The 26,889-nt window shown below is 46.6% G+C and overlaps 2 protein-coding genes across 4 annotated transcripts in view; both read right to left on the bottom strand.

The window, feature by feature from the left end:
* SEPTIN5 (septin 5) overlaps nt 1-20,462 on the bottom strand; it is a 64,461-nt gene extending 43,999 nt beyond the window's left edge. Inside the window, exons 1-2 of one of the 2 annotated variants that reach the window (XM_074972865.1) lie at nt 20,283-20,462; nt 20,072-20,152 (exon numbers count right to left, since the gene is read on the bottom strand). In XM_074972865.1, coding sequence (XP_074828966.1) covers nt 20,072-20,152; nt 20,283-20,324 — 123 coding nt within the window. In that variant the 5' untranslated portion in view covers nt 20,325-20,462. Of the gene's footprint in view, nt 1-20,071; nt 20,153-20,281 lie in introns of both variants that reach the window. The other variant, XM_074972867.1, reaches the window with a different exon arrangement.
* A 5,218-nt stretch (nt 20,463-25,680) lies between these two features.
* LOC141999577 (septin-2) overlaps nt 25,681-26,889 on the bottom strand; it is a 95,530-nt gene continuing 94,321 nt past the window's right edge. For both annotated transcript variants that reach the window (XM_074973144.1, XM_074973142.1), the window contains exon 13: nt 25,681-26,554. The gene's annotated coding sequence lies outside the window, so the exon portion shown is untranslated. The remainder of the gene's footprint in view (nt 26,555-26,889) is intronic.

The raw sequence follows: 26,889 nt of genomic DNA, 5'->3' as shown, positions 1-26,889 counted from the left end.
ATTTTAAACGCAATGGCCCAGCACAGCCTGATGCCTTCCAAGGCTGCATCCCTCTCAAGGCTCCAGGCGGCATGGGCAGAAAAGCAGCTGGTGTCAGGTGCCCGTGGTCTGCGAGACAGTGCTAGGATGCTGCTCAGATTGGAGCGAGGGGTTTGTTTTGTAAAAGGACAGAGCTGTGACGGGCAGGCACAGTCCCACGGACAGGGTGGGGCCTGGGCCCTGTGAGGCACCAGCACATTCAGTGCAGTGCAGGCTGACACTGCAGGAGCAAAGTCGTTGACTTACCTAGGAAAAGATGCTGAGGGAGATGGAAGGACGGACCCTTCACCATAACCACATGAAGCACAAGGAGCTCAACCCAAGTCGGAACATTTTGCATTTGCTCCCCTGGGAAGTGGATAGCCAGAGCCCAGGGAGAGACACCGGGCAGGCGACCCCAGGAGCCAGGCAGCCAGGGAGAGGCGGCAGGCGGCCCCAGGAGCCGGGCAGCTAGGGAGAGGTAGTAATGCCAGGCAGCACATGGCACCGAAGGCTGGGCACACACTAATATCCCAGTCCCCATGGCTGAGGAAGAGGTGCCTTGCAGTGTACAGGAGACACCCAGAACTCAGGGATAGACACCGCCCCAGACATGGCTCTGGTAGACAGGGCCTGCTGCAGCAGGGAACGGACAGCTTTGCATTCACAGCCGTAGCCTGCTGAGTTGGAAGAGCAGAGCTTGGAGCGACCATACCTCCAGACACGGCCCCACCTTGGAGCTGCAGACAGATGAAGTCACCCCTCGTCTGAACTCACTTCCTTTCTCAAACTGCTCAGAGACTTTGCCTCGGACCAAAAAGAGAGGAGGGAAAATGACCCAAAGCCAACAGAGGATGTTCCCCATTAAAAGCTCAACATTTCATTAATCCTGGCTCACCCCCCAGGCCGCCAGCCTCAGCCCAGGACTCCCACCCTCGGGCAATCTGCGAGGACCAGTCCAGCAGGAGCTGCTTTGAGCTAACAGAGTAGAACTGGCACCATGGATGCGAGTAGTGTGGACCCTGCTTGACCCTCCTCTCCCTAACTCCCAAGGCAGTGCAGGGAGCCGGACACACAGACCCTACATCGGGCTACCACGAGGGTTTGATGCATGCAGCCTTTGCCCAGCTGGTACGGATGGCCCTACAGGTACTGCACAGAGTCACCTTTTCTCTCTTGCTCTGATTTTCTGTGTGTGTATTCAGTGACAAGTGCTGGGCTGGCCAGGCTGGAGCGTAAAGCCCCCTACTTACGCCTGAGCACCTACCCCCACGGTGGCATCAGAAGCAGCACTAAGCTGACTGAGAAAATGGCTGCAGCCTGCAATGCTGTCAAAGGGTGAAAGCCTCTCTGTATGTCAGGCATGCACCAGAGCTTTGACCAGCCAAGGCAGCTCCAGGGACAGTGGATACGTGGACAGCACAGCGATGGGTGTGGTGCAAAAGCCTGAGATCAGAGAAACGAGATGCCCCATGCAGAAAGAGGCGTGTCTGTGCATGCAAGCAGTGCAAAAGGATGAAACGGGTCCTTATTTACCTAGAATTCATTTCAGGCCCATGCAAGGTCAGACCCTCAGGACTGTCTGGCTCCCAGCCGGCGTTCAGCTTTCCATGCCACGCAGCCTCCCTGGCACAGGAAGATTAACAGTGGGAGGATTAAAGAGAAGCTGCACCCTGCTGCCAGCTTCTCCTCGGGAGCATTTCGTTCTGTAGCCTCATTTCAATGCCTGAGACAGGGGCGGTGGATGCTGCCAGCCACATAGAGAAGCAAATGAGTAACCCAGCCAGGAGCATTAGAACTGCCCTGAGTCCAACTCCCCCCTACAGTGGATAAGTCCCAGAGTCCTCTCCTCTCCACCCCCTCTGCTCCAGTCAGAGGGAGCAGGTCTGTACAGGAGGTTTCTCTTCCTGACGGCCTAGGAACAAACACAAAAATGTGCCAGGTGACACATTTCTGTGGAGGCGGCAGCGGGCTCTTTCCACCTGGTTAATTCCTGGCATCCTCTTCCTGTCCACTGTGGCATGGCCCCTTCAGCCACACAGTACAACAGTGCCAGCAGAACCCATCGACAGAGACGTCTCTGTGAGGCAGCAAACACCCAACTTACTGAAGACTTTGGTGGCAGAGATTAGGCCCAAATTCACCCACACACGGCTGCTGCTCATCGGTCACTCAGGAGAGTTACAGCAGGGATGAATTTTACACACGTTGCCTCGCATCTTAGCTTGGCCACGAGAGAACGTGTGCACAGGCCTGCTGGCTAGAGCTGAGCACGGGGAGGCGCTTAGACCCACGTTGTTGGTCTAGCATCTCAACGCTAGTGTTGAGCGCTCCCGTTTTGGGATGCTAAACTTGAGAGCCCTGGGGACTGACAGTCAGAGGTGCTGAGCACCTTCCAAGGGGACTGCAGCTGCTCAACACTTCTAAAAATCATGGCCCAGGGGAGCACGAGTTGGGCACACAAATGTGTGTGTGTTCCGTGCCTCAGTTTCTCCATCTATAAAGTGGTAATAGTAAGTGTGGCTTAATTTATCCTTGTTTGCAGAGTGTTTGGAGATCCTTGGATGGAAGGGGCTCTAAAAGCACAGGGTTTTTGATGAGAGAGAGAGAGGTTCTCTGCTCTGTGGAGGTGTCTAACCTGGGGAACCAGGTATAGCTACCACGTTCTCCCCACATGCCATGACCGGCCCAGTGGAAATATTGTGTGTGCTGCTGAAAGGCAGCCAGACCTCTTGCTTTGCGTGACCTTCCCACCTTCAGCTTTCTCAGCACTCTCTCTGAGTGTAGGAATCAACAGACATTTTGTTCTCAGACCTGCTGCAGCACGCAACCAAGGAGAAACACACAGTTTGTTGATGAAGACTTTACTTATGTTCCTTTTTGTGGTTTTCCTTAAAAGAAAAAGTCACTCAGCCTGGAATTATGTGTTTAGCTCATTGCCTATGGAAACTTACCACGAATCAGACTGTGTCATGTTACATACATCTTTACTGTGTGTTCATGTAAAGACATACTCAAATTTGCATCCCATCTCAACCAAGGCTAAAGGGAGCAAGGTCCAACCAGCCATGTCCACTGCATTTTCTGAACAGCAGCCTCGCGGGGGGAGGGGACCTAGAATAGGTGCTGTGAACTCAAACTGTTCTGAACGCAGCAGAAAGTCATCAACCTATTTCCAGAAAATCTTTGTCTCTTTCCAGGTACAAATGGGCTTGCAAACTCCACAGACACTTGAGGAATGATGATATTAGCCCCCTGGCAGAGATAGGGATGGCGAGGGATTTATTTTCCTTTCCCAGAGCTAGTCAGGACTGACTATTACAAATGTGTCTTGTGACAGATCATATTTCACCATTTACCCAGAAGCCCGGGAGCCATGCTTAAAGGTGAAGCATCTACAGCACAGAAATGCAGGGGAAGCCATCCTGCACTCAGCATCCTCACCATTACAAACAGCTGTTAAGCTCTGTAGAGTAGTTGTATTTCCTGCTGAACCTTTCCCTCATTATTCTTTGTATTTCAATCCTACATCCAGCTACCCTGCAGCAAACAATGAGATTAAACAAGCAACACCACCTTCAGATTATCCACTCAGCAAAAGGCAAGTGGGGAGAGGGGTTTAAATAAAGAGGTTTGTGCTGGCTTTGAAGCCTGTTGAATGCCTCAGGAGACAGGTACAAGGACACAGAACCAGTTAGCCTCGGAGTTCCCAGGTTCAAACCCAGCCTAGGTCAGCAACGACCCCAAAGCACTCCAGTCTGACCGCTGTTGGTATTGCGGTAGCTCCTACGGGCCCCAGTCAGAGATCAAGGCCCCACTGTGTTAGGCACAGACACAATCCCTGTCCCAACAAGCTCATAATCTAAGTGTAAGACAAAAGCAAACCAAACACAAACGGGAGGAACGTGTGGGAACAATGAGACAGCGGGGATACGCAGCAGTGTCAGCACCCCAGCGGTCTAAACTGCTGTCAAGGCTTTGTAGGTGCCACTGCAGAGGGCAGTTTTAAGGAGGACAATGATGCGGCCCTGGGTATTTTTACCGACAGCCTCATCTACACATAAGGGGCTGCAGGAGAAGACACGCAAAGACGCTGGTCTGGCATGCAACAGGAAACCACTTTCCACCAAGCTGCCAGGGAAGAGAAGCCCAGCTCACACAAACTGCCGGTACAAGCAGGACTCTCAGTGGAGTGGCCAAGAAGTGGACACGCAGGGAGACCCCAGTCTCAGAAGATGGCCCCTCCAGGTCACAGCTACGGCACTGGTGGTGTGTGAGAATACCCGGATACCCTCAGTGCTCAGTCCAGAATCTCCCACCAGCCCCAGATACAATTATTGGTTTAAACGTATAGGAGATGAATAAGATCCTTACAACTGTAATATTACTTCTGCTTAGACCGGCTAAGCACCATCTCCCCAAGATGTACGGCTGGCCTGGTGCTAGCTCCCACACACGCTCTGCTCACACACCCCTGCTTCAGCAAGGAAACTTCCTGTGCAAACATGAACAGGCTTGGAAAGTTTCCTGCAAACAGTCCAACAGAGCCGTGCCAAATAAATGTGTTTTTCCCTGCTCCAGAGGTACAAAAACTACTGGGGGAGCCAGAGCCCTTTGAAGCCGCTCACAGATCAACGTCTCTTACTGAGTTTTACAGCCTTGAGATGAAAAGGCCATTCAGAGCAGCTCTGGACCTCCCGCCCACAGTGTTTTCCTAACTTAAATTCTCTTCCCCTTCTTAGATGCAGCCATGCCTAATCCATGGGCCACAGCACATAAAAGCCAACTATGCTCCTGGCACCAGGTGTGTAAACTACTCAGCAGAGGCCCATTCATGGGAGATGTCAGAAGTTTTGCAACAGACCCTTTTACGCTGACTAGAACGTAGCTGAGTTACATGGTGGGGGGAGATAGGGAAGATGCAATATTGCAATACGGCACGTGGACCCAGTATTAGCTCAGGCCAGTGACAGGGCTTGAATAAATGAGCTGGCCTAGGCAACGGCCACACTCTGCAGTGAGCATTTCCAGAAGCACTGAACTCTCAGAGTGGTGCTTTTCATCTCTAGGTCCCCACTTCCTCTGCCCAGTGTCAGCTCTCTGGGCAGTATGGAAGAAGTTGGTTCTCATTATTATTTGGTAACATGATGTAGATTATAAGCTTTCCATGGCAGCAACTGTCTTTTCATTTTGTTTGGGCCGCGCCTAGCACAATGTGGTTCTGGGTCCACAACTGGGACACTGCCTCAAGATAGATAAATAATAATAGAAATCATCATATTGTTGCTGGAATGCCAAGAGGCCCCATTATGCTTGTGTTTAGGAATGGGATCAGTAGAGGCATTATGATCTTAACATAAAAACAGAGGGTTCATAACCCAGTCCTGTAACATTGGTAAATTTCATCACTGATACCATACCAGTATTTGGAGCCAATGATTAAAACCAAAACCGAGTCAAGAAAGATCATGCAGGGTACATCTAAGCTGCAAAAAAAGACCCACTGAAACAACTCTCAGAGCTCGCGCCAAGTAACTCAGGCGCAAGGGGCCCAAAATAGCAGCGTAGACCTTCATACTCAGGCTGGAGCCTGGGCTCCAAAACCCAGTGAGAAGGACAGGTCTCGGAGCCTGGGCTCCAGCCCCAGTCTCAAGTCTACACTGCTATTTTTAGCCCTGCAGTGTGAGCCAAAGTCAGCTGATCCAGGCTTTGAAACTGGCTGTTGCAGGTTTGGGTTTTGTTTTTTCCACTGTCGATGTATCCGGAGGGTCAGATTCCCGCCTGAAGTAGTGATAAAACACCAGACAGCATCACTGCATGGTATGAGATAATGGCTCAGGCTCTTGGTACAGTCTCTGTTCTTTGCTGATATTTTTGTCTTTGGTCTTGCTGCTGTTTCTGTCTTCTTTTCCATGATAATTTAAAGCCGATTCAATCAAAATCATTGGTATAATCCCCATTTGCCCTGTGGCAAAATTATTAATGACGGCTCATTGATAAAACATTGCCTTGGAGGAACTGCAAATCCTTCCCACCACTGTGCATATCTTTCTGCATCATTGTTGATTTCACTGACTTTTTGTGTTGCCTCCAAAATGAACGCTCGTGAAAATTTACAAAAAGTGAACGGCATTAGATTCTAAGGAAGCAGACACCGGCACAACAGAGTTCATGCAAGTGCCACCTCTGAAATGACTACAGAGGATTTTCAGAAGTCAAAAGAAATGGAGTAATAATAAAAAAAAAAGATATTAAACAAGACAGGAAATCATTTGAGTGTAAATGCTGTGGCTGTTCGAAGCTCAAGGCACAACAGTCCCTATTGTTACGGAGAATTTGGAAGAAATGTAGTGGAAAAATTGTGTTCACTAAACTGTTTTGCTAAGAGGCAACCCAAAAATAAACGGAAACAGCCACACTGCTAAAAGGACAGCCTTATGATGCTTGTAGGATGGGTTAACTGAGAACAAACTCCACACATACCTCACAGAGAGGGAAATGCACACACACCCTGCCCAGAGATAGTACATGCAAGTGACAACAACAACAGACCACTGGTAAGCACAAGAGGCTAACCCACCACGCATAGCCTCTTGAATCAGAATCAGGTGCAACAGCAGATTAGATCCCCTCCAATAACTTTTGGAGCCTGTGATGCAGACATAAGTCAAACCAGAATGTTTTGAAGGAATTTAGGGCTAAATGTCTCCAAGCGAACCCCAGGCGCAGGTATGGTACATAACGTGCCCAGAACTTTGTGCATGCCAGAGCTTGTTTTGTCCTTGATATATGACTCCTGCGAAAGAGGATGGAAATTGTATTATTTCATTTGTAAGGGCTAGTCTACACTAGATGCATGACAGCTCTCCCATCAGCATAATAAACACATCTCTGTGAGACGCACCGACATAGCGCTGTCCACACTGGCGCTTAGGTCAGTGTAACGTCACTTCGGTTGAAGCTTATTCACACCCCTGAGCAAAGTAAGTTTTACTGACACAAGTGATAGTGTGTACAAGCCCTAGACAGCAGCACCTCAAGGCCCCAACCAAGAGGAGAGCCCCATGTTGTGAGGCATTGTACAAACAGCCTAAATAGACAAGATACACAAAAGTGTGGAAGGGGAAACCGAGGCAGAGAGGTGAGAAGGGACCTGCTCAAGGTCACGCAGCTCAGTCTGGAAGCCAGATCTTCCGAGTCCAAGTCCAGCATTCTAGCCACACTTTTGTCTACATTTGGATGTATTTTTACACCACGAAAATTCTTCTAAAAGAGTATTTCCCTTTAATTTTCCATTTTGCCCCACTGTCATCCCCTGGCCCTGTCACAGATTCAAATCTCCCACACAGGTACACCCTGAATGACCCGTATCACAGACACAACCCTGGTGGCCAAGGAAGGTTTAATCAGAACACTTCCCCAGTTCCAGCGCAGAGTTGATGCGCATGGTAAAGTTCCCTGGCCTCTGTTATGCAGGAGGTCAGACTAGACGATCACAACGGTCCCTTCAGGCCCTGGAATCTAGGAATTGGCTGCAAGGGTCCCTGTAGCCTGGGACATTCCCTACCACGTAGGAACTGAGAAAATTCTACAGTCCAGGGAGATGTCAGGCAGGAAGACTGGGCTAGAATATGGCTTCTGAGTTGTAACGCTGGTATTTCTGACTAACAGAGCAGAGAGAACTGGGGTGGGGGAGGGCCCAGCCCAAGTCACTTGTTACTGTATGCATGCCCACATGTATCTAACAATGACAAGTGTCTTGTTCTGTATAGACACAAAATAAAAAGAGAGAGAAAGGGAGAGAGAGAGAGAATATAGATACATACATACATACACACACACACACAATCTGCTCCTGACTAGTATTTCAGGTGATCCAACCACGTAACACGTCTCTCTTGCACTCTTTTCTTTGGCACTGGGTGTTCCCATGGTACATTATCTAATCAACAGGTCCAGGCTGACTTCATGGCCTGCATTTAGGGAACTTTTTTGCAGGATACTCCATCAAGGTATTTTTGCCATAATTATAAAACTCAAACGAGCACGAAGGGAGAAACAACGACCGCCCTGGGAGCGCAAAGCTGAGATCTGTTTTTCTTCAAGGCAAACACACACTGGCTTATTATTGTAGGGTTGCTGATGAGGGCTGGGCTGCTGCTATGGTTTCTTAAAGAAAATAAAGAAAAAGAAAAAAGACTGAAGGATTTATTTTAAAGGGGGGTGGAGGGGGAGGGAATGAAATCCCAAAGGACAGGGTTCTAAGCTGTAAGCATCAGGTTTAAAATACCAATAGATTCTACCAGATCCAATCCCCACAAGGTCAGCACTACCCTTCACCTTTCTGAGGCTGACAAACCAAGTGCCATGAAATGCACTGGGTGTCTCTCTTTCGCATTAGGAACTGAAAACAGAGATCCCGCCTGCCAGTTCCACCCGGACATTGACATTTCTTTGATACCAGTTATAAGCGCACAGGTTTGGTGTCCTTGGCCGAAACTTCCTCCCCCATCACTGCTGTGCACGGAATGCGTGTTACCCTCCAGCCCATAGGTTGCTGCACTCCAGCACCCCTGGATGGACACGGCATACGCCTGAGAAGCTCTTTGGCATGAAAAGTTCCACATATGAAATACAACTACAAAAAGTCACACGCACTTTGTAAACAGGAAAACTAGATCAGATCCAATTTCAGGCCAGCCAGCCTCGTGTACCATGCCGTGACAGGGACTGTGCGCTCCACATACAAGTTATCAGCCCCCCCGGTCCATACAGCTCTCTGTGCCTTCCACACACACCAATGTTTATTTACCAAGAAAACAATTCCGCTATTGACTGACATCTGCCCATGACAGCATAACCACGGGGAACCAGAGAGATGCTCAGATGCGAGCAGCAATTCAAACTAGACAGCAAAGGTCCTGGCACTGGCTGGAGCCTAGGAGCAGCTGCCAAAGGCTGGTCCTATCACAACAAACAGGAAGACTTTTCACAAGTGGTATAAGGGGCTTCTAAAAATAGTACAGTCACAGAGCAATCAGATGGCATGCGGCCTTTCTATTCAAGTGCCAGAGATAGCGCCACAGGACAGAGGAAGCCTTGGGATCCTTTCCCAGTTTGTTTTGTTTATTAAAATCATTGTGAGATCTCACTTCAGATCCTGTGAACCTTGCAAGTGCAGAGAGAGCCGGGGAGCGCTTAGCCTGAGCTGCGACAGGCTGGGTTACTTACGCTGGTCTGAAGAATTACTGAGGTGAAGTTAGGTGCGTCTCAAACGCAGCCACTGGTACCAGAACAAACAGCTGCGGAGCGCAGTAACTGAGGATGTTCTGAGCCCGGCTGTGACTCGGCTTTGACAGAACAGGGCGTCCCTGTGAACCCCGGCCCTGCTAGTAAAGTAGCGTATGAACCAGCGGATACAGAGCGCCAGGCATCGAGCTGGATCTGTTCCCAAGCACATGCCCGATTTTACCTCCCAGAACATAGCAGGTGAACAAGCACCATGCGTTTAATTACTGTTCTCCCTGAAAACCTGCCTCTCTCCTAATAAATACACACACTGCCAAGAGCTCCCTTGGAGGGCAGGGGAACCTCTTCAAATGAACAATGAACCTATCAGCTCCTCATCAGCCTGTGGAATGAGCTTAACTTGCCGTGTGAATTGGAGCTTAACTGCGCTGGACCTCAAGTTGCCCCATTGCCTGTAAAATGGTGCAAACGCTTCCCTCCACCAGCACTGTGAGGCTTAGGTCATTAGTGCCTGATCCTACAGGGTGCTGAGCATCCTCCATTCCCATCGGCTTCGGCAGGAGCTGGAGGCACTCAGCCCTTCGTAGGATTGAACTCTTAACATGTGCAAAGAGCTCTGAGATCTTCCAGTGGAAGGAGTTAGAGGAATATTATTATTGGAACAGATGGGCTATTTCCAGAACTGCTCACTGGCACTTCAAGTACCTGCTAACACCCCCCAAAAGGGACAGGCAGTAGACCCTTTGAAACTGTAACGGAGCGCCAAACTGTGACTAGCTAGGGACTAAGAAGAGTATTTATGAGAAAGGAAGGATGGTCCAGCGGGACTTGGGAGATCCAGGTACAATTCCCTGCTGCAACCAAGACTTCCCGTGTGAGCCTGAGCAAGTCACCTAGTCTCTCTGCGCCTCGGTTCCCCAGCTGTGAAAGGAGAGAATAGCACTGCCCTACCTCACAGGGGGGTTAGGAGACATTAGATGCTGTAAGTGCTTGACTACTACCGGGATGCGGCCCACGTAAATACCATATAGATGATGTGATACAGCATGGCCAGAGGGCAGCAGGAGAGTGTTAGAAGGGAGCCTTATTCCCTGTAGAGGGAAGAAAGTTCGCTATCAATTAATTAAAGCACCTGAAGCCAGTCACATGATAAAACCCCCCTGCTTCAATCAGACAAGAGAAGGAGTTGAAGCAGAGTGGATTGGTGTTGGAGCAGAGAGCAGTTTGGAGGAGTTGAAGCAGAGTGGATTGGCACTGACGCAAAGAGCAGTTTGGAGAAGTTGAAACATAGTGGATTGGTGTTGGAGCAGAGAGCAGTTTGGAGGGAAGCAGAGGAGAGTTTGAGAAGTGCTGCAGTGGGCTAAGAAGACCAAGACCCTAGGTAAAGGGACACCTGGTTTGTGCAGAGGGAGAGCAGGAAGTCCCACAAGCTGAAGGGCAGGAGAAGGAAGTAGCCCAGGGGAAGGAACCCCTAGTTCTAGTGGTTTACTGCTATCCCTAGGGCCCCTGGGCTGGGACCCGGAACCCGGAGTAGAGGGCAGGCCCGGGTCCCTCCCTCTCCACTCCCATCCTCTAGGGCACTAGTGAGGCACCCAGTTCAGGGGCAAGAAACCGTGCCCTGAACCCCCAACTCCCCCAAGAAGAGAAAGCGCGAGACCCATCATAGTAGTGCCGGCAATTTGTCACAGTGGACGGTATGTAGAGGAACCCAACTGAGCAGTGTCCTGGGTTGCACCTGGCTATCTAATTAATCCTAAAATAAGAGATCATTATCAAAGGCTGCAGTTGGAGTTGAATGGGAATATATACTCTCCATGTATATGTATAGCACATGGGGTGAGAAGCATGAGTAGAAAAGTTCCCACACTGAGAAAATAGCTAATAGGCTACACAAACGTTTGAACAGTTGAAAGCAAAGTGACTTACATGGGAGCTGATTTTAAAAAGAGCTATGAGGCACCATTCAATAGTCAAACTATCAGATTGTATTCTTGTGTTCGCACAACACACTGCTCCTGACTGGGACCTCGGATTGCTAGTGCAACAAACAAATGAAATGCAGCAACCAAAAGATTCTGGTGCCTAAACCTTTCCTGTGTGAACATGGCTTTCCCCTTGCAGAAAGCAGGAGGGAGAGATTAAATCACAGAGCCTCTTGTCCCATAGTCCTGCTTTAGTGGATCATTTTTTCGCTCTTATTTACAAACCAAGAATGTCCAGAGGCCAGTGGGACGGGTTCACTGTTTGTGTCTAGTCTCCCACAGCTCCCACATGGGATTCTGTGGTTTATTTTCTGAAACCCCTGCCAGCAATCACTCTGGGAGAGCAGCACAAACTCCACCAGCTCAGGCAGGGCATTCCAACTCCACACCCACACAACCACATGTAATCGATAAAAGCAAAAGCATAATAAGTCATTCCCAACATTTCAGGAAACGGCACAAAAAGCAGCTGAGCAGTACAGCTGGAGCCAGGAGGGACCCAGGTCGTCGGCCTTCTCAGTTTGGTGCAGCCAAGTGCTCAGCAGCCAGACAGGAAGGGAAGGGTGCGATCGTCAATTCGCTTTTGCACCCCCTTGTGGCTAGCATAGGGTCAACACTACAGTGTCAGAAGAAGCCGCTCAAGCTCAGACAGCAGCACCGGCTGTACGTAGATGATGCTTTGCGGGTGGAAGGAGGAAAGAGATTACTGCATACGGACAAAAGAACAGCTCATAATGAAAAGGGGAGTGAAAGCCCCAAGCTCGCTGAATCAGAAATTAGAGATGGAAAGATCTTGGAGGTTCCCATAGCCCTTCCCTCTGCCAGCGTGGGATTGTTCCCTACAGCGTCCAGGCCAGCTGAGTTTTAAACACTCCAGCTCCCACCTATGTCCCTATGGACGCTGCTCCACAATCTATGATTCCACCTTTGGAAAACATCTGATACTTCAGCCGCAATTTCTCTTTGTTTAATTTCATGCCTGGCAAGTTCTACCAAACCCATTCACCCCACAACTATTCTCCTCCCTCCTTGGTGGAAGGGGTCACTCCCTTTCAGTTAGTTGTGCACGGTTTCACTTCCTCTCCGTATCCCCTGGCTAGCATTTGGCCATACTTTCCTCAGCCACTCAGCCAGTTCCTCCTCTCCCTTAATCATTGTCATTGCTCTTCTCTGAACTCCCTCCAATTTGTTGACATCGTTCTGGCACGGAGGTATCCAGAAATGAACAGAGTCTCAGAGGTTGGCTTTGGGAGTGAGAGGCCCTGATTATCCCGGAGAAGGGGCAAGATGGGATCTAGTTTTGAATGACAAAGTCAAACTAGAAGCAATTCAGAGGCTGCAGACACAATCTCTCACACATTCCTAACAAGCTGGAACCTAGCAACCTGGACTTTGCACCCCAAAAGTACAGATCTTCCCCACTTGAGCAGTAATAGTATGTCCTTTAGTCTGTCTATAGCCTAGCTACTAGAGGGTGACATGACACACAAATGCAACTTGTCAGTACACGATACCATCCACTATTTTATTTTTTGTTTAATTTAAATGCGTGGGGTAGAGCAGCCTTGGAATAACAGTAATCCATGTACTAACAGGGTGGGTACGTACGTTTTGGGACCCTATTCCCCACTGCAGCCATGCAGCATATCATGCTCGATCACAGATATGCAGCACATTCTCCATGAAGACAAACGGTGTGAACCGCTCTACAGCCCAGGGACATTGCACAACTCACCATACAAGAGGAATGTGTGACAGAAAACAGACGTCTTTTTTCCTACGCTTCAAGGCTAACCACACTGCAGACACAGACACACACAAACCTGCTCACATGAGAATTATTCCATGTACCAAGAAACTTCCTGCCAACATGCACACAATACTTAGCAGATTTTCTCCATTTAGTATGTATTCAAAACACCTCTTGTATTTGGTCTGCAAGTATTGAATAATTATTCGTTGTGGTTTTCCTGTCCACCACCTTTTGCTGCTACAATAGCTCAAACACCAGGCCTAGTGAAGCAATACAGTTCAAGAGGACACTGGCTTCTGCTCGTTAACCCTTTAGCACCAAGACCTAGGATTTCCCTTTCTCAAAGGGCTTGAGATAACATGATGCTACAGAAATCTCAGCTCCTGGGGCAGAATGTTTGCAAAGTACAGGTGTTGACCATGTGAGCGTCCCCGCCACTTGCATACTGGAGCTCAGATAAGAGCAACGCAAATGCATTAACTGGAGGGACTGACATATGAGGAAAGACAAGATTCCCCTGATACCATGACTTGGCTAAGTGGGATCTACACTGGGAGACATGAAAACTGCCTACAAAATGTAGAAACGTTAAGGACAGAGAGGAATTATGTAGGCTTTGAGTCAGCAAAGCACTAAGCACATGCTTAAATGCGTTGCTGAACTGGCATGGTACTCGTGGAATCATGCAACAGAACGAAGGTAAGTAAAGGAGAATTTAGTCTAATGAAAATTGTGAGCAAGTCCCGCTGGAATATTTAAAATGAAACTGGTTAAAGCAGTAAGAAATATATGGTAGGGTACAATCATGCACTGTCGGGGGGCGGGAGGGAGATTAACTGGCTGAATGTGCCTTTTGTCTGATTTATAGGATTTCCAAATATTTAAAAATACAATCCATTAGGCGACTAAAGGAGAAGTTGGATGACAAAAACTATCCAGAACACAGTGAACTGATACACTTGCTTTTCTCTCTGGAACATTTTCTCAGCCTTTTCAGCTTGGCAATTCCTTATTCAAGATCAAAAAATTGTGTGATCCCTTTACATTTACCATAAGAGTCCAGCAGAACGTCAGAGTTATAAGCAACTCGGAAATGGAGGTTGTTCGTAACTCCAACATTTGTAACTCTGAACAAAATATTCTGGTTGTTCTTTCAAAAGTTTACAACTGAAAATTGACTTACTACAGCTTTGAAACTTTACCAGGCAGAAGAAAAATGCTACTTTCCCTTTATTTTTTTTTAGCAGTTTACGTTTAACACAGCACTGTACTTTGTTTGCGTTGTTGTTGAGTCTCTGCTCCTGCCTGATGGTGTACATCCAGTTCCAAATGAGGTGTGTAGTTAACTGGTCAGTCCGTAACTCTGGTGTTCAGAACTCAGAGGTTCTACTGTAACTAACAGGATCCGTGCTAACCCTAGGTAATTTATTTGTGCGTGCATTTCAAGAGGTTGACAGAGAACACTTGACTTGGAAGGACAACGCGGTGTGAAAAGCAGGGAGAGCGAGATTTGCTTTGCTTTAGATTGTAACAACACTTCCAATGTCTCGCAACCCCCCACTGCCTCGTGACCCACCCATTCAGAAACGCTGCTCTAGACCATCTACAGGACCTAAACAAGGCTTGGATCCTGCTTTATTGACTTTGGTGAGGGCAGGATCAGGCCCTAAACATGCTCTTCAGCATCTAAAAGTCTGGACAATGTCCCTGTAATTCTCCTCCACAGCATCTAAAAGCCCCAGCAGCATGCCCTGGAAGCCTCCCGCTACATATCTGACACATGCACAAGTGGCTGAGTGGTTTGTGGAAGTTGGGAGGAGAAAATCCACAGCCAGAAAATTCTTACTTCTCCTTTTCATAAACTGCTGGGCTGTACTTGTACGACTCAGCATGTGCCCCAACGGCTCAGCCCCTTCTCTGCCCTCCCTGAAGGCCACTTTATCCATTTGTAGCATGAATAACTGACAAGCTGAAATAAGAATGGCAGCATCATTCCATTCGACAGGATCTGTGCCCAGATTTCAAGCAGCTTGGACCAGTATGATCAAGCCACCTGTACACGGACCTCATTTTGCTACCCCTGCTTCAGAAGTCATGCAAGGAAACATCAGATGCCACTACGGTAAGTCTTGCATGGGCCAGGCTTTCCCTGCCCAGAATAGACCATCTGTGCATGGCAGGGGGCCCCCGCAATAAAACTGTATGGACAGATGCATGACAGAAGGCGATCCAGGCAAGGGCTGAACCTCTTGACACACTGTAGCCCCCACCCTACCCAGCCCCTGACACAGCCGTGCTTAGCACTGAACTGTTGTCTGCTTTGCGAGGCTATGTAGCAAGCTGCCTTTTTAGCTGAACCAAAGAAAATCACAGCATACACACCACAGCTGACAGAGACGTAAGGTGCAAATCTTCCACCTCTCTGCTACCTCCAGCCAAGCTACACAGACAGTAGAAAACCAATAAGCAAAGAGGTGCTGCTTTCAGACCATTTCCAGCGTTTACCTCAGGACTCTGTGATCAATTCATTGCTCCCGTTCCAGCAGTTTGTTCTTGGAAGCCAAGGATGTGGAGCCAAGTGTGAGAATTAATAGGTTGGAACAGATGTCAATGGAGTCGGAGTCTAAGTTAAGCAACCGTGTATCAGGGACAAACTAACCCACACCCCGATGAAAAACTGTACAACTCTGGCCAAAAAAACAAAAAAATTAAAAATCTTCCAACATATTTGAAATGACAAACTAACACACCGTGTGTCTGAATACAACCCTGTACTGCCAACCATTCAAGAAATTATGAGTGGGGCCCTACATAATCATGAGATTATTTTTTTTAAATCTCTCCTGATTTTTTAAGCCAAAGAGATGTAGGGTTCTGTTTACCTGTCTTGTGGTTTCTGCACCTGGACTCGGGCCACATTTTGAAGCTTTCCTCCACTAACATTAGGGCTAGAAACTCTTTTTTTCTTAATGAAAGCTCAGAGTCTCACAAAATCATGTGACCCCGCCAGGAGCTGGAGCTCTCAGAAAAACACCAAATCATCATGAGAGTTGGCGACACTGAAAGATGCATATGAACAGGTCCCAGTCCTGCAAGCTGTTCGGACATGGGTTTCAACAGGACTCTGCACAGGCAAGAATCTGCCCACGAGAAGCTGCCTGCAGGATTGGAGGCCTTAGCATTTATACTGCCCTCTTCACAAACATCAGCTAATCCATGTTCACAACACCAGAGTGAAGTGAATAGTTTTATCCCCATTTTACAGACAGGAACACTTATTCGCGCTTGATTGTGAGGGAGTCAGTGACAATGTCACCTACACTCCTGATCTCTGAGGGTTTTCTTTACACCTTATTTCCATTTTAAGTTTCCAGCCATCCTGATTTCAGATAATAGCTTGAAAACATGAAACCTAAAGATTCAAGAACCAGAAAGTAAATGAAAACCCAACCCAACAATGCATTATTTTCAAATGCATTTCAAATCTCATGATTTTCAGGCCAATCATTACTTTGGGGAGAACTGATTCATTACACTGAATATAACAATTCCTGATGCCCAGACGTATGTTCAAACCACCCCTCTACACACATTCAGGTGCTGTCTTTTGTACAGCATCCTTCATACACACTTTACCCAAATATATACTTTTAATGATCAGTAGAGACCCATTTCCAAGAGTCACCCTTTGATTGTGGCAGTGGAAGGAAAGGGACAGAGCTGGATGTGAAGGCACAAACTGTACTTTCAACCACATTAAGAGAATTGGATCCACTAGCTAATCCATACTTCCACTCCCAAACAACTCAGCAATTTCATGTGGGTGAGAGAGAAACTGTAAGAACAGGTTCTCACCCTCCCAGTTTAAAAAGGACATTGCCCACATTAATAGACTTTTAAACACACCACCATCACTTCAAAGAGCACTGGGCTACACAACAGCCTTGAGTCATCAGAAGCCAACCTCCAGGAACACAACAAGGAACCACCCCAAACAAAGTCAGAGAGGCAGGTTCAGAGGGAGCCTGCCAATCCGCTCCACTCAGCCAGGTGCTCAGTTTCACCGGCATTCCACCCACAGTGAGCCCTCAGGCTTTGGCAGAGAGTCTCCATCAGCTGCACTTGTCCTTCTTGGCTCACTGCTCAACACATTCTTTATACAAATTGCTTCATTTCTCGTGTAGGAATGTTTACACCACAGATCTTCCCTTCTGCACAAGGGCTTGTGTCTCATTAGCCGTGTCACCACCTCTACCTGATCTCCCTCCTGGTGAGAAGGCAAAACCTTCTATCTAGATACTTACAGGATAGCTCATCATCCAAGATTGCCGCCACGCCCCCCCCCCCAAAAGTACTCATGGATTTACCTTCATAACACCCGCTGCAGGAAAGTAGTGGTATCTCCATTTCACAGTTGGCAAAATGAGGGAGATTAAATGAGTTAAATCAAGGTAACGTAGGAAAGTGCAGCGAGGCTGGAAATTGAACTCTGATCTCCTGAGTCCCAGTTCACTGCCTTAACCCACCATCCTTCCTCTCAGACGACTTGATCCCATGCCCATTGAAGTTAATGGCTTCAGTGGCACAGGCTCAGGCCCAAACTTAGCAATTAACAGGAGGCTCCTTGGAAAGCACTCATATCCTCTCCAAGAAAGGAAGTCTACTGTGATTTATTAGCAGTATTACGGTAGCACCTAGGGACTCCATTCATGGATCTAGGCCCCATTGTGCTAGGCACTGTACAACCACGAACTACTTCCCTGACCAGTGTCCTAAGATAGCACGGGTCTAAACCAAATATAGTACAATATCCTCTGAAATCATTCTGTTTGATTTCTCAGACATAGATTAGATCAGTTGTATGATGCACCTGACATTGGCATTAAGATAACATTTTATGTAAGATTTTTATTGAATGATACCATACTTGTAATGTGATTTCTTATTGCCTTCTCTGAAGACTGTTATTCTATGAGGGTATTTATAGAATTGGCTTTTGTATTAAATTTGAGGAGCCAGTATAGTGGCATAAAAGTACAGCCTGGGTACATTTTTTTGTTATCTGCCGGCATGTGTGATTCTATCTTAAACGGGTCAGCACTGTAAATGAAAACCTGTTCTGGAAGGATTTAACCTGGTTAAATAAGGATATTAACTGACTGATACATGGTAAGATGTTTACCCTCATTTCAGCAGATTGCTTTGTTTTCACAGCTTGGTTTCACTCCACCACTCATAAGTAATGCGGCTGGCACAAACTCATAATTAAGCGTGCTCTTCCACCCAAGGCCCATGCTATATTCTCCATATAAACACAGGGACATATATGCAAGTATCTGTGTATATATGAGGCCAGGCCAGCTTTTCTACAGCGGAAAACCACTCTCTGCTGCAGAGTGACATGTTGAAATATAAAATGTGGTCTAGTAGATAGAACACTAGCCTGGGAGTCAGGGAACCTGTGTTCTACTACTCACCTCCTGTGTAACGCTGGGCAAGTCACTTCACTTCCCCATACCTACTTGCCTTCCCACCCTTTGTCTGACTTACCTATTTAGACTGTAAGCTCTCTGGAGCATGGACTATATCGAACTATTTTTATGCAGCATGATAGGGGCTTCTACACACTATAATCGTAACTAATTCATCATCATCATCCCTGCCTTACTTCTTTCACCGGGAGCGAGCAGACAAGAGGCTTACACAGAAATGTTCCCTTAAAAAAAAAACAAAAAACACACTACACACATTTTTATAATTGATCTCTCCAAGCTAAGATTCACAATTCTCTTGCCGATTTACAGCTTGATCCGGCTTTACTACAATTGCAGAACTTGTATGTTTCAAGATAAGGGCGAGGGAGAGAGGGAGAACGAGCCTCAAAATAAAACGGAAGGGGAAAATGTTGGTGATACACTTCAGGTTTGGAAAAAACACATTTACCAAGCTTCCATCACCACACTATCACTGGATTTATTTTATTTCCCCACCCTTTCAAACAATCATCAGCTACAAGAAATGCACACGAGCTTTTTAACAGTGCTTGACTGTGCTACATAAAAATTGTTTTTTTGCAATGACTAGGTAACTCCTGGGTTGCCGTCCAACAAGTTGCACTTTTATGGAGCACAAGGCTGTGCAGTGTTACAGGATCCCTTAACAGGCAGAAAGCTATAAGGTGTACGGGTCTGTCTAGTGAATTAGAACCCCGTTGGGACAGGAAGGACTAATCAAGAGGGAACATCCAAAATGCAACCGGCAGGAGGATGAAGGGGTGGGAATAGGGGCATTACTGCTGACAGAATCTGTAGTAGCATCCCCATGTGTTAACTGTCTCCTCCTACTGCCTACCCGGGTCCTCATGGAATACAGTTCAGCTCCACCCGCTGCAGACAGGCAGGCCCTGCCTCTATCTCCCATCAAAGGTTGTCCATGATGGTGGGTGTTCAAGCACATACCGGAGGACCCTGCTGCTCGCTCCCTACCCAAGAAGTCGTGCTTACTGGAGAGCAAATGCCTCTTCCTGTAAAACCACCCTAAATCCTCCCAAAGACCAAATAGAGAACCAAAAACCTGCTGATGTCATCTGATTACATCACCCTCCCGATCCCCGCACGTCTCCCAAGAGCGAATCGAAGCCGATGTCCCCAGCGTGCCCATTTCTGCGGCTGGAGGCGAGGATCAAGCGGAATAACAAGGGGGGGGGGGGAGATTGTGCATAGACGGGGTGTGGGGAAGGGGTTTGACAGGGGGACGTGCTCCGAATACTGCAATGTCTGCTTCGGATCCCGAGCTCCCCGCTGCATCCCAGCCCGCTCCGCACGCCCAGGGGGACCGTGGCTAACGGTCTATTGCACGGGATGCAGCCAAAGGAGAAACAAACCCAGCGAGCCCAGGCGAGACAGGTAGCGCCCCCGCCCCCCGCTCGCTGCATGGGCGGGCCAGGGGGACCCCACGGCAGATCGCCCACCCCCCACCGCAGCAATGCGGCCGGGCCGGGGCAGCTCCTGCCAGCCCCGGGGCAGGGTGTCTGGGGGCGGGAGGCAGGGAAGGACCAAGCCCCACCTACCTGTTTTTCTTCTGCAAGGCGATCCGTGTTCGCGCCCCAGCGGGGGAGGAGGAGGCGGCGGCGGTGCCCATCGGGGAACCCAGCAGCGGCGGCAGAGGGAGAGAAAGCGAGAAGAGACGGCGTGAGCCAGGGAGGCTGAGCCGAGCCAGGGAAGCTGAGCCCAGCCCCGGCGCCCCCAGTCCCCACGCAGCCCCCCGGGGCCCCGCTCACCTGGGTTGACCAGCTTGCTCTTGTACCTCAGGCCGGTGCTCATCCTGCGCGGGGGGCGGCGGCGGGTGCTCACGGCGCCGGCTTTGCAGAGACAGCGGCTCGCCGAGCGCCCCGCAGCCAAGAGCGCTCTCCGCGTGCGCGTGTCAGCTCGCGCCGCTGCATGGCTGAGCGGGGCTGGCCCCCGGGAGCGCTCGTGCCGCCCGGCCGGCCCAGCCCGCAGCCAATCAGCGCCCGCGCTCGGCCCTTCCGCCGCCCGCCCCCTCCGCAGCCTGCAGGGCCTGGGTGGCGGCTGTCCCCACCCACGCGTTAAAAACCCACCCCGTAGCCAACCCTCTCCCTCCAGCAGAGAGGCATCCCCCCACCCGCGCACAAGCCGCCGCAGCAGCCCCTGGGGGTGGGCTTCTCCAGGTTGCACAATGGATGCTCGTTGCAAATAAGATTTAAATCATCACCCACCCTACCAAGGGGGAGATGCAAAGGGATTTTTTTTTTTAAACTTGGACCCGACCTCTGCTATTATTGGGACTATCCCATTTCATTCTATATGCAACTCTACCCTCTCCTTCCTCCCCCCCCCCCCCCCAAACTGTGTCCTGATTTTTCACACTTGCGCTCTGGGCACCCTACTTCTGCTAGGCCTGTTAAATATCACACCGCAAGGGTGGATGAGTTACACCCCACTTTCATGCAACCAGCCCCACCCATACCCCCACCTTTTCCTGGACACAGGACATTTGCATCTTAGCACAGGGAAGGTTATTTTAGTTGAGTGCACTGCTTGAGTTACTCATTACTTTAAAATAAAAAGATTGTTAGCTGAAATGATGGATGCTTGACAGCTCCCTGCAGTGGAACTACTAAAATTTAAGGGACAGTGGAATCGTTGGTGAATTAACATAAAAGGGAGCCGACTATTTCCAACTTCTGTGAGTTTTCCCAGGCTGGTTTAAAAAGCATCCAAAGACTGCATTTGGAACGTTCAAGTTTCCACCGTAAGTTATCCTCACTAAGGACCGTTACTAGGTTTCTTCAATTGCCAACAGTTAATACAGTTAGGTCATTTGAGACCTCTACTACCCTTGCAGATGTTACAATTTAACAGTGTTTTACTGTGCAAGGGATGCACATGGAAAAAACACATTGGGTAAGGAAGAAAAGTAGACCCATTAATTTACAAAACAGTAGCCTCTTTAAGGCAAACTATGGTAATGGTCACAGTATAAGAACCAATTTAGAAAAGAAAGACTATTCTTTTACCACACAAGGGTCTCCTGGTTGCTTTATGACATACCTTTAACATAGCTTAACTTTTCCCACAGATTCTACAGCTGTGCAACCTTAGAGAAAGGGCTAACACGATCCAATGGCTGGAAGTGAAAGCTAGACAAATTCAGACCATAAATAAAGCATAACTTTTTAACCGTGAGAATAATTAACTATTGAAACAACTTACCAAGGGTAACGGTGGATTCTCTATCACTGCCAAATTTTTAAATCTAGAGTGGATGTTTTTCTGAAAGACATGCTCTAAGAATTATTTTGGGTAAATTCTATGGCTCATATTACAGACTTGATCAGTGGTTCCCAACCTGCAGCCTGAGGGCTGCTTGCAGCCCAATCAGCACACAGCTGTGGCCCATGTGACAACTTCCAGGCCATACAGGTAGTACAGACGCTCTCCGACTTACACAATCGTTCCCTTCCGGAAAGCCTTGCGTAACTCAAATTTTGCACAAGTCAGAAATGTATACCCAAACATTGCACAAAAAAAACCCACCTCCTATTTCTAGCTTACAGAACTTTTTCCGTAAGTGCGAATTTGCGTAAGTCAGGTCTTGCGTAACCCGGGGAGCGTCTGTATATACATTATGTGGATGTGGCCCAGATAACACAGAGAGCTGCATTTGCAGCCCACAATGGTAAATAGGTTGAGAACCACTGGACTAGATGATCACAATGGGTGCTTCTGGCCTTAGAACCTATGGGTCTATGAAAGTATTGCCTTCATGAGGATTTTTTCACATTTAAAGTTTTTAATTGACCCATTCATTTTGTAAAACTTTTATATTATGCAGAGACCCAGTCAGGTCAAAGCCCTATTGTGCTACACACTGTAGAGACGTAAGTAAAGACAAAGAACCTACTCCAAAGAACCTACAGTCTTGTAAATTCATTCATTTAGCAAGGTGAGTAGAAAGCACATGTGTAATTACAGATTAATTATCTTGTTGCTGGAACCTTAACTTTTGCATTTCCTGACTGTGATTTTAACTGTGCTACCTTACCATTACAGTAATGCAGCCTTTGAAGTGTAATGTTAATGACTGGAAAAGGAAGTGTTAGTACCAACATGAAAACTGTGTTCAATATCATTGATCCTGCAAATACTTACACTCATGCTTAACTTTATGTACATCACTACTCTCACTAAAGTCACTGGGACACATCTGCATAAAGTTATGTACAGGTGTAAGTATTTGCGGGATCAGAGTCTATGACATGCAGTACAGTTGTCAATAACCCATTGCAAGAAACAGTTGTTAATAATGAGCAGAACCACAGAAACTAGAGAGAGGAAACCCCATTGAGATGGCTGTCTTTTTAACTGGATCAATTAGAAAATACATGCTCTGCAATTTAACATATTACCTCGAGATACAATATGAGTCAAGCTTTCCCCCCTACAAAAACACTGTACAGAGTAGCAATTTGCCATGTTTCCATTACTCAACTTTAAGAGGTGGTATTGTGATTGAAAACTCTGCCAATTGAAGTGCAGTGTTTTATAGGGAGACAGGACTGTCATATCATGAGCCTAGATGAATTCAAAACCCTCTACAGGCAAGCAGAACTAGATTGTAATTTAGGGACAATACTAGAGAGTTAATATACAGCATATTAATGGTAAGGGACACACATGGGAGTCTCCAGAGACCTGATTTCAAAAGAAGCAGTTCTCATCGACTTCCAAGCCACAGTACCTGTGAAGAAAAAAAATCAGTCCCCAAAAATCTTATAGCAGACAAGGGCTATTACCTATGGGGTACTTTAAGATTACTAACTCCTTCACAAAAGAATACACCATGAGTTCATACCAGCTATTGATAAACAGACTGTATATAAGAGCAGGATAGGTTTATGTACAGTTCAATCAGTTTTCCCATTGTTGAAGCCTGACTTTAGGTATGTGGCCTTCCTCTGTGTGTACTATAATACATGATTCTTGGGCACAATACACAAGCGTTTTGCATAGTGATAGATGTACTTGCACTAATAATTACATAGATGTTCCATATGTTGGACCAAACCTGGCACACATACTATAGCACTGGCTTCAAGTTCTTGTTTTGGCCATTACTTCAGCTATTCTGTCATCTCATCGCACCCCATATCAAAACACAGAAAGACTTGTAAAGTTGGAGGTTGGCCATCTCAGACACGTTTTAAAAACCCCTATGAAATCATCCCAAATTCATTTTCATTCATTGATTCAACCATCAGAAAAAAATCTTTCAAAGTACAGTAATTGTTTCCATATTTGCTCCTTTAAGGATGCTAGACAACCACAAGCCATTAGTCTTCACCACACAGCAAAAGGCACCAACAATCCAATCATCAGCTTCATAAATTGTTAGTCTGCCACAGAATTTTAAATGCAATGCAGATTGAACAGATTGTAATCATGCTCTCTCAGATCCTGCTAATGACAGCCTTTAAAACAGACATATGCAGGCTTTTTGTCCCACAATACTAGAAAGCTTCACATCTGCTCTGATAAAACCTGTGTGGAGTGCACAAAGGAAAATGGACTTTATTCAGTACTTGACACTAACACTGCCCTGCCAGGAGTGACAGCATAGTGGAAAAACAGGATCAAAATCTGCAGCTCAAGAGAGTTACTCTAACAGGCATCTTGCAACAACAAAAATTGGTTTAATGAATATATGTTCCTCTTGATAAACTGTGAGGGTTTGAATAAAGGCAAACTTCTAAATGTAGTTGAAGAATCACTGTAGATGTTGCCAGGGAAGAGAGATATCATACTAAAATGAAACAATACCTCAAAATATTATGAATTTGAACACTGAAGGGATTCAACTAAAGGTCATCAGGCATGGGATGGAGTATCACTGGACCCTTATTCAATTCCCATTTCTTAATCTGGAGTATCCCTGATGAGACTCCAAAAATGATACAGTCAGAAGCATCAGCCACTAGTTATTTGCTTATGAAGCTTGTTCAATTGGAGTTCCCACCCAAAAAGCACAGTTGTGACTGATTATTTTGGATGCCTCAATTTTTGGTTGCCCAAATTAAAACATGAAAGAGGCCTGATTTTTCAGAAGGAGGGTGCTCGCCGCTTTCTGGAAAATCAGGCCTTTTAAAAATATATCTATTTGGGCACCCAAAAATCACTAGATACTTCTGGAAGTCTGGCCTCCATTTGCTCTGACAGAGACACCTTTCATATTACCTCCCATGGCATGCAGCTATCCTTAGATTGGAGGTGAAGGCCTTAGTAGTCTCCTGATTTCCATGAGCACAAATAGGTGGTGTAGAAATTTAGGATAGTTGTAGAACATGCAGTACTGCAATAGCACTTTAGAAATATGACATAGGTAGAATCCATAGGTTCACCTAGTTGAATGTTCATCCCCTCAACTTGTCAGAGACAAGCTTACAGTAAAACCCCCATCACTTGGGATCTCAGTAGACAGGTCTAGAATTCCAATTAGAGAGGTTTAAATACAGGAACAAAGTCATTCATGGCATTTCTCCCTTTAACTTCACTTTGGCAGCTTCTCTAGTAACACTGGAGCTTACCATTTCCCAGTTTAACATTGCTTAATACAGCCAAAATACAGATCCCCATGAAGCAAATTGTTTGTCAACACTGTCCTGATAAAGCAGTAGTCATTACCATTCACTCGCATTAGAGTAAATCAATTTCCCAAGAGATGTCCCAGTTAAGCACAGAACGCTTTCCTGTATTAAATGGTCTACATGCCACATTTACTAAACACGCTCCTGTGTACGCACACGGAATAACAAGAAGTGCAAGTGAAGCCCACACATTCGATAAACACAATCACAACACTCACTTGTTCATAACAAGGTCTGGGGGGCAGATTTTCAAAGGTATTTAGGCCTGTAAAGACGCAGATAAGCAGGATATTCAAAGGCACCGAAGTAGGGTGGGCGCTGAACTCCCATTGAAATCAGGTTCCAAAACTAATTTCAGCTAACTTGGTGTAACTTGTGTGTTTAGACAAGCCCTAAGAAAAAGGCTCCTTCTTCATGATAAACACTCGAGTCCCTAAAAAAAAATAAAAAGAGTGCTGTACATGGATTTGGTTATTAACCTGCCCAGGTGATTTAAAATTAAAGGATAACACACGCAACTTTTTTCCATGTTCATTCAATTTATTACAAAACTCCAAGGGAAGTTAGTGTCATGATATATAAAAAGTTCAGTACATGCCATCACTCAGTTGGCTGAAGGATAAAAATGCCTTTGATAGAAATTTTTGCAAGCAATATTTGAGAACTGAAGACAAGTCTTCATAGGCATCCATGAAAGATATTTGGCATGCAGGGTGAACACATGGCTTAAGGCACAATGGTTTAGGAAACTCAGCTTCTCTATCACCTCTGATGTAGCATTAGCATTTTGTACCCTTTGTTTTTCATTATGCAAATACACCAGTGATGACACTACCACAGTAAACAAAAGCACAACCTACAGAGAGTGTCTTTTTTTTTTTAATATTATATATGAGAAAAGTTATGACTAAACTAGTAACAAGTTATATAATGCTTCCACTAAGACAAAGCAAATGAAAGTCAGAATGCTGTGCAAACACACACATTTACCGTAAACGGTTCACAAGATTTTTTTTTTTTTTTAGTATTTATCACAAAATTGTCAAGAATAACCTAGCTGAAATGTGATACATCATGTTAAACCCACTCACAATGACTAGAACAAACAGCGTGGTGTACTAGTTTTTGTATAAAAAGATAAAGAAAGGATAATAAACCTACATTATAAGCATGAAGACATAATTACCAAGAGGATCAAAAAAAGATACATATCACATGATTAAGGTTGGATATATAAAAAAAAATATGGTTTCACAACACAATCTTCAAGACTTTCCCCCCGCAAGGTCTTGCTGCATCCAGCATCGTATCTGAGTGTTGTTACTGGTGTTCAATAGCATCATCAAACAGAATAAAGCACTGATCCATTTTTAAGAGAACCGTGTATCACTATGAATGAAAAAGAAAACAGTTTATTATGGAAAACAACAACAGAATAACTCATAAATGACAACGCTGTTTTACTCTTGAATCACTCATCACAGCAAAGAGTATAACATAAAATCACAGAATCATAGAACTGCAAGGGACCTTGAGCAGTCATCTAGTCCAGTCCCCTGCACTCATGGCAGGACTAAGTATTATCTAGACCATTCCTGACAGGTGTTTCTTACCTGCTCTTAAAAATCTCCAGTGATCGAGATTCCAAAATCTCCCTAGGCAATTTATTCCAGTGCTTAACCACCCTGACAGTTAGGAAGTTTTTGCTAATGTCCAACCTAAAC

The sequence above is a fragment of the Natator depressus genome, chromosome 15, assembly GCF_965152275.1.
Source record: "Natator depressus isolate rNatDep1 chromosome 15, rNatDep2.hap1, whole genome shotgun sequence".
In the NCBI taxonomy this organism is placed as follows: Eukaryota; Metazoa; Chordata; order Testudines; family Cheloniidae; genus Natator; species Natator depressus.
The sequence above is the reverse complement of the archived record's forward strand: the minus strand, read 5'-3'. Positions and strand labels throughout refer to the sequence as shown.